The following is a 13971-nucleotide window of genomic DNA, read 5'->3' as shown; positions in this document are numbered from 1 at the left end:
CAATACATGTTTTACATTTTAGGCCCCAGTGACAGGATGATCAGAACAAATTAGAAAATCTCAGGTGGAATAAACCTAATGGCTGTGGGACATTTCTAAAATAAAAATGCCTGTTGAATCACAAATAATATCTTGGCTGCAATCTCAGGAGTCTAATTATGAAATGGATGTGGAATCAGTCTGTAATTATTTAGAAAGTTCATTTCAGCAGCCAGGAATTCTCTCTATGTTTACTATATATCATCACAAGTCCTCTGTGGTTATTTGTAGCATCTACTCAGAAAGACACATGAATAAAAGAGGCAATTTTAAGAAATGGAGACTTTTATAAGTCAATGAACTCATGGCAGGAATAAATTAAGACCAAATTCCTCTACAGAGTTAAATCACTTCCAGTCAGTCCAAATAGAGCTCTGCCCTGCAGCAGGGATGTTCTCACCATAATGCAAAACCCTGCAAGTCTTCTGCTCACTGCTTCTACCTTTGCCTTAGGAAAGAGCCCAGTTCAAAACCAGGAAAAGCCTGTGCACAGTGTGGATTTTAAACTGGTGCCACAGCTCCAGGAACACGATCATCACTTTGAAGGACTTGCTGCATGGTCCTCCTGTACTCAGCACTGGTGAGGCTGTACCTTGAATCCTGCTTTCAGTTTTAGGTCACTCACGACAAGAAAGATATTGATGTGCTGGAACAGGTCCAGAGAAGGGTAGTGGAGCTGAGGAAGGGTCTGGAGCACAAGATTGTGAGAAGCAGCTGAGGAAGCAGCTCCAGTTTTGACTGGAGAAAATTAGACTTAGGGGAAACCATCTCGCTCCCTAAAACTACCTGGAAAAAGATTGTAGATGGGAGGTGTTGGCCTCTTCTCCCAATTAACAAGAAATAGAACAAGAGGAAAAGGCCTCAGATTGCACCAGGGGAGGTTTAGATTGGATATAAGGAAAAACTTCTTCACCAAAAGGGTTGTCAGGCACTGGAACAGACTGCCCAGGGAAGCCATCACAATCCCTGGAGGTATTTAAAAGACATTTAGATGTGGCACTTGGGGATATGGTTTAGTGGTGGCCTTGGCACTGTTGGGTTAACAGCTGGATTCACTGACCTTAAATATCTTTTCCAACCAAAACCATTCTGACATACTACATCTGCAAAGGGGGCCATGACTCTGCCTTCAGAAGTGAGTTCTGCTGTGATGGAGCAGATGGCCACGTGCAGTACCACCACCCCAGCCCAGTTTTTACAAAGGTTAGCAATCCAGGTCCTGGTGCATGGCCCAGGTCTGCCCACCTCACCAAAGGGGTACTGAGAAATCTGTGTGACCATGAAAACTTCCAGCACAGGGTAGGAATAACTGAAGGGCAACAAAATCCTGTGGGTCTTTCATGGAGCAGCACAGGCACGGTTGATGCTGCACTTTGCACTGACCACAACTGCATTTTCTTGGGGAAAAGCACCCCTGGATACACAGCTCTCTGGCCACCACAGGAACTAACAGGTAAACAGGAAGGAAATCTGATTGCTTTCATCCTGGCTGGCTACACACACCAAGTGTTGCCAGATCATCTTCCCATTCAGTGCTCTGTTTCCATTATGCTTTGCTGTTGCTCTTTTGTTTTACCAACTCCACGAAAAAGCCACATTTTAGATTGACCACCAGACAACAGATTAATCATGATCCTTCTGGATGTGGAATGGAAACATGAAGTCCAAAGAGCTGATTTCTGTCTTGAGTCAGGGATTTACACAGTGCTTTCTTTACTGCAAGGTTGAGGAGAAGAAATGGTGCTGTATGACATCTCATGGGTGTCCCATAAGTTCCAGCAGTAAATCTGTTTCTCCAGAGGCAGAAAAAGGAAGGAGGCAACAGCCAATTATACTCTGTGGTGCAATTTGCTGTTTTATTTCCTGATGTACTCCCTGACTAGTGGAAAATCACTCTTGGCAAACACAAAACTTACCCTGCTTCCAAAAGGTGCATCTCTAAATTATTAATCAAGAGCACACAGAACCGTGAAAGGTGGAATACTGAACAAAGGCTCAATTGACACTCTGGAAGTTGAGGAAGATATGGAAGACTCCCCTCTAATTTATTTATTCCTTTTCTGTTCTGTTATCCTGATATGCTGCTTCCAGTTACCACTGCACCCCACACTGTATGGTATTACGTGATTTTGTTTTCAGATTGTTGGAGATAAAGTTACTTCATTATTAATATATATGCACTGTGCATATCCATAAATATTGAATATAGACGTGTGTGTGTGTGTGTGTAAACCTACTGGAAGTGTTAATAGTTAAGATAAACGAAGTCCATTATTGCAATGAGTGACTATTTCTATGACCCTATTTGCAATAAAAGCAGATTCAATGATATGAGAAAATTGCTAGGTTTCAAAATAATTGAACCAGGCCAGACGAATCCCCACAAAGGCATCATTTACAAAGTACTTTGCTTGTCTAAAATATTTATTCCCACAAAAGGAAATGGAAAAAGAGTTCATATGGTTACACAGCTATCCTCAGAGTGTAAAATTGTTTTATCATGTTATGTTTATTTCCTAGACATCTTCCACTGAGGTATTGCAGAAAAAATACTGGCTGTGCAGTTAATTCCTTTGTGTGGACTGCTCATATTTATTCTCTGGGAAGTCAATCACGTTTTGTTTAGGCATGTTTTGTTTTTCTGCTGAGCAAACACTTAAGCAACCCTTTTCTTGTAAAATCTTATTTGCATATACAATGTGCACCATTCAATGTCAGTGCTACACAGAGAATTGAAATGTTTTTGCTTTCTCTCCTATGTACATGGAAACGAGTGGATTTCTTGCTAAAAATGTTGGTGTTGCTCTTTAAGACTGTATTATATTGTTCGTGTTTAAGGGCCACATCAGTAGTTATAAATAATTTTAGTTTGCCTTTTATTGAAAGCCTGGATAGATTTTTACTATTAAATGTTCACAGCAAAATTATTCCAAGCAATCTACAGACAAAGAATTACTCCCAGCAATTATCCACTGAATAAATCTGAATAATGAATACATTGACAAAAGTCACTATCTATTTGTGAACAATTAGCTGAAAGAAATAGAGGTGACACTCACAAGCTAAATAATTCATTTATGAATTATTTGTCCAGCTTTGTTTCTGACATACTTTGCATGAAATTAGATCAAAGCTTAGATGAAAAATTACTTTAAAAAGAAGGGCAATATTAAAGGAAATTCTTACAGCTTTTAATGTAGAAATCATCCCACTCTTATTTATTACCAGTGATTTCAGAGGCTAGAGAAGTTATTTTCCTGGATTCTTTTACTTTAAGCATTGGGCTGTATTTTATTCCTAACATATATCCAATTTTAGGCTGTTAAACTACAATCAAAAGCACTTAGTATGAATGGAACTCCCTGTCATGAGATTTGAACTCCTGACATCTTTATCCACTGAAACTTGAGTGCCCAGGTAACTACTAATTATTCAAGCATTTACAACCATTACTATCAATATAATTAGCACATCTTGAGATAAAAGTGAGACTGCCACTATGAAATTATCATCCCTGGCATTTAGGTAGCAATCTTTCATGAAAACATTTATAAGCTGCCCAATTATTTTTCAATCAAATGAATAAAAAAAGAATTGTTTACATTTAAGGTGAATCTAGAACTGAAAAGAAATGGTTTCTGGCATGAAAAATTATAACTGTCTTCTCCATATATCCATTTCTTGAATAGAACAAACCCCATCAACTTCTGCATTGGTAGTTTTTTGTTGTTTTTTTTCTTCTTTTTTTTTTTTTTGTTTTTTTTTTTAATTACAAAAATATCTTTGACCAAATACTTCAAAAACTGTAACATTTTCCTTTGAACAAAGCCAGGTTCAGTGAAAAAGACATGAACAAGGTTTTTCATCAGATCTAAAAGTGCATTGCCCCACTCTGCAAGAATAAGAAGCTCCACAATACCTTCTTATGTGCCTTGCTGGGTGACACTAATAAAAATAAATGAGACCATTCCCATGGACAAAGTCAAAGCTAGATGAGGACCAGAGACTGAGTTCCTTAATCCCAAACTTCATCAGTTTTGCTGGCCAAAGCGGCCAGGTAAATTCCTTTTATATGAATTAATAGTAAGTGGTTATCACAACAGGAGGAAGGAAGAGCCAGAGAAGCCAGGGACCATGGTCTGACAGGTTTTGTCACCTTTCTGTCTAGGATCTACTATGAACAAAATTTTAAAGACTGTCTTTTCCCCCACCAAAACCACCCTAGATTTCCTGAAATAACCCCTGTGGAACACTTGCAGGACACAGCAGAGAGGGGATTTTGGAAGCATTTCACAAGGCCTGCAGCAGTGAGCTGGTTTCAGCATGAGGAAAAGCCCTCCATCACCCCAATGCACAGGAAAGAGAAGGTAAGGTAACTCTTTTCAGGGGGCTTTCAGGTCTGGTGCATTCAGTGGAGAGCCCTAGACCAGCAAAATCTGTTCCTGTCCACGTGGATGCTGATGGGCAGCTCTAAGGTCAGGCTAGAGGACAATACAGAGGCTGGGCTGCACAGAAGCCTCCTCTGTTGCTTTGGTCCAGTTCTCTGGGGGAGGATCCCAACCTTCACCATCTACTCACCCATTCCCCACATCCCTGAAAGGAAGTGAATAAGTAGTGAAGCCCAAAGAGCCACAGAGCAGCTGTGCCCTCTGGTTCCCAGTGCCTGTATGAGCATCTTGCCACCCTCTCTGCACTGCAGAACAAGGGCCAGCCTGAACATGACATGGAAATATCCATCCAGCCACCTGCAATAAAACCAAACCATGTAAACAGCTACAGGAAAACAAAAACAAAAAAACAACCGAACAAACAGAAAAACAACAACAAAAAAAAAAGCTTGTGCTTGCAGGGGCATCAAACCAGTATATTTCAGCAATCATGTCAGGTATTTCCAACTGGAAATTGTATATTTGATGGTGCCCAGCCTTCAGCATTTGACAAGGGCCTGTTAAAGTCTCTTGAACAGTAAATAACCTCTCTTTTTATCAATAATCTTATTAGAATATGAGTAGAAATGTCAAGTGTTTAAATCCCACTTTATTGCTATAATAATAGATTTAATTTGTAAAACATATAAAGTGAGGCCATAACTGTTCTGGAGGGAGATATTTGTCATCCCACTATATTTATATAATTTGCTGATGACTTTACCCACATATTTTGAATGGAAGAAGCATTAAAAGCCATCCCACTTGCAAGATTTTTGTGACTGGGAATGGATTCCGGAATGGAAACCAACATGATCACAGAAACGCAGCAATCGCTGTTAAAAATCCACCCCCAGCTTCACATTCACGCAGAACAAATACGTAGGTGTTTATCTGTGACTTGCTCCATTCAGGCTCCCTTCTGCTGCCAGAACAGCCCTGCTTCCAGCTGCACAGCCAGTATTATCACTGGGTGCTATTTTTGGCTCCTGAGTACATCTCATCCTTCCCACAGCAGCCCTGGTACGAAGGGCACAAACTCTTCTTTCCACTCCTCGTCCTCCGCTGCCGGCTCCGTCCCCGCTGCTCGGGGGTCTCCGGACGCTTTTCCCTGGTGCTTCTCATTTTCTGGGCAAGAGGTTTTCCATCCAAAGCTTCATGTGGGAGGCTTCATGTTGGCATCCAGAGTACATGTCCCAAATATGTCCAGCCTCACTTTCTGATCCTAGTGCCAAAGAGCTGCAGGTAAGTAATCTTCTCATGGGTGATGAAGTCCCTGCGTCCAGTGCCTGGAGCTTGTTACAAATGGGTTGTTTTTAGGGTCATACAATTTCCCAGCTATCACTTTGGTAGGTTTCCAGCTTTGTCACAGTATGTTAACACCAGATTTCTGTCTGAGGGGACAGTGCTTTGTTCGTTCTGACACTGTGGAGCTTTGATTTCTGTAAGTTAATAAACTCTAGTGAATATCATGAAATCACTTCCTTTTTAAGGTCTTCCTTGGCTGGGTGTTATCCAACCGGGCAGTTCAATGTTTTTCTCTTCTGATGTGTTGTCCCTGCTAAGTGTTTGGAAAAGCTCATATGGGGCAACAGCTGCACGTGGAGTTATAAATCTCTTCAAAGATAAGGTTCAGTTTCCTTGGTTGTGCCACAGGAGAAGCCCTTATAGCTATAACCACCCCCGGCCTGAGCTAGGCTGTGTCTCCCTAAACCTGTTTCATTTTACACAGAATAATCAAATATTCATTATGTGAGTAAGTGTGTGTGTGGCTGTTGCAGAGGGATTGGGGTGTTCACCTGGTAGATGAGAGACCCTGCTCCCAGTGACCGCTCCAATGAATATTTAAGTATTACATATTAAGTATTCATTGGAGCAAGGATAGGAGCAGACTTCTGCCACCCCCAAGGGAGTGCCCAAACACGAGGCTGTAAAGTCATTCTTTCTTTCTTTCTTTAGCTCAATGAATATTTAATTATTCAAGGCCAAACAAGACAGCTCCAGTGGCAGAGACTGAGATTCCCTGCTCCTGTGTGTGCACCATAACCCTGACGATGAGAGCATGTATATAAGATGCAATTTTGTATTTCTTTGGATTCAGAAAGAAGTGAAATCTAGGTTTTCCCTAACCTGAATGGGGCTTCCAGCTTCTTAGCTGCTGAATGAAAAACTCAGAGCTCCAACACACACTGTCCCCAGTATGAACACAGGTGATATGATCCCAGGATCAGAGAAAGCATCCTTATCAGTGCTGAGATTGGTTTTATGAATCTCTCAGGAGAAGGGATCAAAGCTGAAGACATTCCTCACCCCACAGCAGTTCCTGCTGGCTATGTTATATGTCTTATGAGGTTATCCAGAATGTGATGTATAAGAAAACCTATTTATCCCCCTTGCTCTGGGGTCTGACACCCCCACATTGCAGTCAATGGAACCTAATCCTGTTTCTGCAGTCCAAGGAGTGGGTGTGTGAAATGTTGAGCATGGGGAAAGCATCCAACTAGAAAAGTCAAGGCAATGGCATTTGGGTCCAAAAAAGGACAAAATTAGATAATTGAGGCATAGAAAGATTAAAGCAAGGAGAAGAATTGAAGTAAGGAGAATGCAATCACTGAGTGGGGGAACAGCAAACAAGGCGGGGTGGGGGAAGGGAGCAGAGAGAAATCCAGAAGAAATAATAACCTTTATCTAGCAGTGGAACAGAGGGGAGAGATGGAAAAATCTAGAGAAGGTTATTTCAGTCAGAAATAAAATGTTAAGAATCTCTACCTCTCACTTTGACAAGCAGAAAAATTACCATCTGCTCTCTACTGCCAGAGGACAGTGGGTGTCTGAATCAAGGTTCTTTGGATTACTTTGGGCAGCTGGCTGTGGGAGCATTCCCATGCAGAACAGTGAGTTATTACTGTTATTGCAGCTCTGTTTCTTGTCATTTCAAAGAATCCACAGCATTATGATCCTGTTGTCAAAGACTAAATGTGGTTTCCAAGCAAAAACCAGAGCAACAGCATAATTGTCATATTGAAATGTAAATAAATTACCTTTTTGTACCCATCAGGAGTGTCCAAGCCCAAGTCAGCTGTACAGTCCCAGTTTTTTAAACAGTAACGCTGCATTCTGAATGGAACTGCTTAGCTCAGAACATTTCAAAGGTGCTCCAAATGATATGGTTCATATATTTCATATCACATTTATGTTCTTCCAAGAACAGCCCAAGGCTGTTGAGCAGCCACCTTCAGCAAATATTTGTTACAATTTAGAGAAATCCTTTCTGAACATTTTGCTGTCCATTGCCCTACCTATCCTTTTCCCTGAGAATGCACATTTAGAGTACTGCAGATCTGTGGCAATGTAGGAATATGCCTTTTGTTTGGCTGTAAATATTGCAGTGGTCTGGCTGTGCCCAAGCAGACGTGCTACATGTCGTGTCCTTCGAGGGACACATCCACCAAAGATCAATAGTTCACACAGATACTTCACCCTGTTGGAATGGTCATGTGTTTTGTGTTTTGATCAACTCTTTAGACAGATGACAGCAGCTATCCTCCTTCCATACTGAGGAAAAGGCCACCTGTGGACCAAGCTGTGGGGGAAAAGAGGAGAGCAGAGAGAAGGGTTCGATTTCGTGAGCCAGAAGAAGTCATTGAACATGGTACGCCCAAGTTATCAGGAATTTTGGCATGGCCTTTCTAGCTTTTAACATCCACTCTGTCTGTACAGATCAGCTTCCCCCTCTGATAATTTGTGATTTTCAGCTCAGCACAGGGCAGAGGGTGGATGATTTTTGCTCTGTGCTCTGCAGAGCTGCATCTGGTCCATTTGCCTGCCTGCCCTGGGATGGACAAGCTCCTGCCTCACCCTCAGCTGCTGTCCCAGTGACTCCTGAGTCAGCCCCCACAGGGGTCATTGTACACCACGGGTCTGGCTGGGCCCCAGGGCTTCCCCAGAGCAATGTTTCCACTCAGACCACATTTAAACACAATTATGTCACTGTGGGTAACTAAGATGCCACAGAGTACAACAGCAGGGGTCTGAGCCTAGCAGCCAGGATGTAATAACTTCTGCCAACAGAGACACCCAGTGACTGACACAGCTAACAAAACCTCTGGTCTTTTCATTCATGAGCCAAAATATTGCAAGTAGGTCAACTGGGAGTTGACCTTCAGCAGAGATCTGGCACAAGGATCCAGCTTGCACTTCTGTGTGTGCTGTATGCCATACCAAATAATAACTGGTGTTACCTACTGACTTTCCCAAACCCATCCAACCAAGAAAATTGTATTTATTGGTAGGGAACTAAAATTATATGGGTTTGATATGTCAGTTGGTCAGAACACAGGTGGCAGAATGGTAAAATTTCTATGTCAGCCACCTGTTTGGATGCTACAGCTTCTGAAAATAAGGCTTGGCATCTGCTGTGTCTATAAACAGAACTCTCATTTGTTTGGCAATACATTGTTTGGGATGCCTCCTGATGCATGAAGGGGAAGCTGTTTCTTGATAAGCTTGTTGACATGGCCTGGGCTTTCCCACCAAAACTGAACTCCTGGAAAGACTCAGTGAGTCAGACTTAAATTCCTCAAAGCTCATCTGACTGCTCTAGAGCAGGATTCTGATGGGCACAAATAACTCCCTCAGCTCTCTGCCAGAGTCCATGCCCCACACCAGCACTGGAAATCCTGCAGTCAGTCCAGCCCAGGAGACCAGGCTGGTCTCCCACTGGCTCTGACTTCTGCAAAGCCATGCTGGAACTCCTGCAGGGAGCTGCAAGCATGGAGAAGGCTCTGACTCTTTTTCATGGAGACATCAGGAACATTCCAACCCATAACTGGTATTCTGTGTTGCAAACAGTCTGTGATTTAGATTATTTGCTGTTTGTCCACACATTACTCACATTAGGGCTGGTAAAATAAAGGTTTCTGGCACCACCGTATTTTTTCCATATCCAATCAAGGACTTTTCATCCTGGTTTTTGTCTGGGCCCTGGCTGCCATGCAGACTCATTTCCAGGATATTTTTGAAATGAAAGTTAGTCTGACAGTGCTTTCTTAACTTTCATTCTTTCAGCCTGCTGGTCCAAATCCTTTCCTTTCTATGAATTATGTGGAATAGGGAGGGGTTCCAGCACAGCTGTTTCCTGACTTTCCTGCAGCAGCAGCAATCCTTCCTCTGAATTCTCACACACAATAATTTTTCCTCACTTTCCTGAAGTGCACCTGCATCTGCATGTTTGCATGGATTGAGTAGGTCCTCATCCAGAGCCAAAAGTGGTGTAAGAGGTTGCCCAGCATCTCCAAGGTGACAGGCAGTTTCATAGACACTGCTTGGTTCTGGTTTTTCTTGTTCACCTGCTGCCAAGAGACCTTTCCAAGCAAGTAAGAACATTTTCATTTTGTTTTCTAGTAATTTCCTGCTGTGACTACGTAGTGGGTAAGTAGAATTTTTCACATTATAACTGTAAGCCATCCATAGCATTAACCTGAGTTTGTTTTTGCAGCTGGGGGGATGCACTGTGCAAATATACCCTCCATATACACAGCAGTTTGTGTTGTCAGTGGTTGTTGCTTTTTCTTCTCAGCATAAGCAGCACAAGGTGCTGATGAGGTCTGGTGCAATTTTAAACAAGACATCTAGTAAGACTAATAGTGGAAACAAAAATTAAATCCCTGAAGCTATTTTTAATTTAAATATAATGAATATATTTTATGGCATTAGAATAGGTACAGGTTTCTCACTAAGATATGCAAAGAAAGCACCCCAAGCTAAACAATAGTTCTCCCTGCTGAGTTTTGTATGAGGGGAAGAGACAATTCATTTATATGCTGACAGCAGGGTAGAAATAATAAAAATAATCAGTTTTTTCTGTTTTTTGTTTGAGGCCTGGCAACCCCACAGACCCCCAAGGAAATGAGTGTATCTAGATATTCTGATGATGTGATAATTTCAGGGGCAACCTGCAGCCCCTGCTGTAGGCAGTGCAGTGAAGGGGAGAGGGGTACCTACACACATGTGTATATAGACACACAGAGCTGTAGTTTTGGGAGGCCAAAAAGCCTCTCAGGCAGATGTCCCCATATCCCTCAGCTATTGCTCTTGTCCAGAAAGAGGGGCTGTAATCTCATGACAATGGAACAATCATATATGGTTGTTACTGGGCTAGAAACAGGATACTACAGCCAGAAAAGGGTTCAGTGGAAAAGCAAAGGTCAAATATTCTTCAGGGCATGGTGGAAATGTGTTCACAAGGCAGGAACTGAGACAAAATCTCCTGTACTCAGGTCCAGTGCTTTTCTCAGATGAGTTGCCATAAGACTGAGCACAGGTCTGTTCTCTTCCAGCAAGCAATTTAACTAACAAATTTAAGCATTAAACTTCTAATTGTAATCTAGAGAAGCAAATTTGATTTTCAACTTCTAAATGCAATGATGGGCTGAAGCTGTTGTGAGCACAGCTCATCACAATTTTGCAGGTGGAATTACCCTTCTGTGTTATTTTTTTCTGTTTATGGATAGAACATATTTCATAACTGAGAGGATATAAGGAAAGTACATTTTTACATTTGAGTTCACCCAGAAATTTCACATGGAAAGTAGCTTTCTAAAAGTTGGAACAGCTTACAAGGACTTCATGTAAAAGGGTTGATGTGAAAAGCTGCTCAGCTTCCACAGGAAGGTTTCCCTGCTCCCATGAGTGCTCATCAGCCAAGCCTCACGTTGGAAAAGGCAGGTGGGGCACCCAGCCAGAGCTGTAGCCCATGGTGTGGGAAATCTCACAAGGGAAACACCAACTCCCAACTCACAGATCTCTGCAAAACCAGAAAGTGGTGAGCAATTCCCTGGCTAAACACCTTCATATCAACCCTTCATTGAATAATGCCAAATAAACAAATGTATAAAATCTGAAGTCTGCACATGGAGAATTTGAAAACAGAAAGAAGGGCTAAATTCAAATGAATAAATTACTTGCTGCAAATAATTCACTCAGATCTATTATGGGACATTGATTTGGTTTCTGGTTAGCTATAAAATGACTGCCTATTAACATTTTACCTTTTCCCCATACACTTTTTGATACATTATTATGTGTTTCTGGCTTGGTTTTATGACTTTTACCTTCCTCTCTGTACATCTGTATGACAGTTTAATTGACTGGTGTGTATTCCAGGGCTCGGAGTAGAAGCTAATTTAAATATGTTACAGCTAATGTTGGCCCTTTACCCATAATAATACACTCCACATTTTTATCTCCTTATTGATTATGTGCATATGGCAGGAAAATAGCTGCACACTATGGGTTTTATTCAGGCATGAATTTGGCTTTATACTGCATGTTTAATACTCTAAGTGCTTTGTGAAATAGTGCCGGCTGTGTAATGGCCACGCAGCCAGACAGAGCAGCCAGGTCTGAATAAAACTGCATCCCCAAGGCCAGGGATGGATACACACAGGCAAGGGCTGGGACACAGGGCTGCAAGCTGAATGCAGCCCTCTGATTTCCACACCTGTGCTGTGCCCCACCTGCGGCACTTTAAACGTGCTGGAAAAAGATTTTGAAGGCAAGAAAAATCTTTACAGTATCCTCTTGCTGATGAGCAAGTGCAGAGGATGTTCTGGTGTAATTAGCACACATAGCACCCTGAGAGTGGTTCAGATTGCCAGAGCTCTCTGAACATGTCTCTTTGTTAATGGAGCCATGTTTGGGTTCTTCCCATAATTAGCAGGAGTCCCAAACAAGCTGACTTACCAGAAATCTACAGCTTCTCTCTTTTATGGAGCATTTGTGAACATTAAATAATTAGACCGAGTAGCTTCATATTCTCCTAGTATTCAACTTAACATTTAGGGTAAAGGTATAAAAAATAATTGCTGTAGGGGAAGTTGAGATCATGCATTAGCTATGCTAATCCTGTTCTTATTGTATATAATTAAACTCTTTCAATTCTCCATTAGATGATATCTTTTATACTCACCACCTTCCATCAGGAGATGTGACTCACTATCATTTAACTGATCCCTACAGAAGTGCTCACCATCAGAGCCCTCTGTACCCTGCTGCTGCCACAAAACTGGGACAAAGGCATCAGCAGGGGATCAAATTTGGGAATTATTTAAGATGGCACTAAAATAATGCTGCTTTCTTTTTTTTTTTTCTTCTCATCACTGTTCAGCAGATGACAGGACATCATCTGGATTACCTGTGCTCCTGTGGCTCTTGTTTTGTGTAGTGCTGATCCTTGCTGTGAGTCTCTACTACACCAGCATGAAGCAAGATGTCACAGTCCTAGAGGAATTTCAATCCCAACTTGTCATCTTCTTTCTTCATATAAGACATGTCGCTCAGAGGTGCTGGACTTGGTTTCTGAGGCAGTAGCACTGTCCTCCAGCCTGACACTGCTAAAAAACATCAGTGCAAAGCTCCCAGCCTACTGCAGCCACAGGCAAGGAATACATGAGCATCCACCTCAAAGAGCAAGAAAATCACCCCTGCTGTGCACCATCCAGCAAACACTTGTTCTCCTTTTTCCTTCTTTGCTGTTTTTCTTTGTCTCACATCAGTGAACATTCATACTAACGCCTTGAGGTCCCAAGCTCACTCTTCATCACCCTGAACAGCAAACAAGTATCTAGATTTTGTCACCCAGAATTAACAAGCTGCTGATATGAGGAGGAAAAGGAGAGAGAGAAATGCATTGATCTGTGCAGGCAGCAGCAAACTTGGAAGAAAAGTCTTGTGAGTCTCAGGTCAAGGCTTTTGATACCAAACCATCTTTCTCCTCAAGTCTCCTAAGAATTACTCTGCAAAGGTTAAAATAAAGCTGAGCTATTGCACAGACACTGCTCTGGTGGCCAAATGCTTGGCAAGCTGCTGTACACCTGAAATGATTATTAGTAAAATCCCAGCAAATGGCTTTCTTATTTCCTTTCGCACATTTCTTTCATCCATGGGCAAAAGCTGGTTCTTAATGCTTCACTTGACTCCCAGGTGTGGAAAAGAACATGGAAACTCATTTAAACAGAAAATAGTTTATTTGCCTAACATAATAAATAGCATCATTGAAAGCCAGGTTAATCATCAAAACAGTAGTTTAATCATCTGGGTTTGATTCAGTCCATAAACCCCACAGGCTGACATGCAAGATTTATGACAGTGATTGTATTCAGACAGAGGCTATGCCTGAGAATTCAAGGCCTTATATCATGATAATATGGACTGCTTAGGAAGGTGTTGGATGCATAGTTCCTTTATCATTGCCCCACCATACTATGCATTTCTCTGAAAGGAATCCTTTTAATGGAGATCATGTGAAACGATGCTCTGGGTTTCTGAGAGGAGAACAAATGACTGCAAGTTCATGAGCTTCAAAGAATCAGCACAACCAGCTTTTTAGATTTTAGATTCTGCTCAGCTAGCACCTAAAGTGTGCTTGGGATTATTTTGTATGGTAAGATTGACATCAGAACCTGTAAGTAAAAGAAAAAGGGGGAAAAAAGAGGGGGAAAAACAC

The 13971-nt window shown here is 41.8% G+C and overlaps 1 protein-coding gene across 1 annotated transcript; it reads left to right on the top strand.

Annotated features, from left to right (window-relative positions):
* Window positions 1–5624: 5624 nt before the first annotated feature.
* On the top strand, window positions 5625–12976 carry C6H14orf180 (chromosome 6 C14orf180 homolog). Its single transcript, XM_077783762.1, has 4 exons — window positions 5625–5711; window positions 7992–8118; window positions 9870–9896; window positions 12634–12976. Exons 1-4 carry the CDS (start codon window positions 5625–5627, stop codon window positions 12834–12836), a joined length of 444 nt encoding a protein of 147 aa, XP_077639888.1. The 3' UTR covers window positions 12837–12976.
* The last annotated feature ends 995 nt before the right edge of the window (window positions 12977–13971 follow it).

Source organism: Lonchura striata, chromosome 6, assembly GCF_046129695.1.
Source record: "Lonchura striata isolate bLonStr1 chromosome 6, bLonStr1.mat, whole genome shotgun sequence".
Taxonomy (NCBI): domain Eukaryota; kingdom Metazoa; phylum Chordata; class Aves; order Passeriformes; family Estrildidae; genus Lonchura; species Lonchura striata.
Note: the sequence above shows the minus strand (reverse complement) of the source record. Positions and strands in the feature narration are given on the sequence as shown.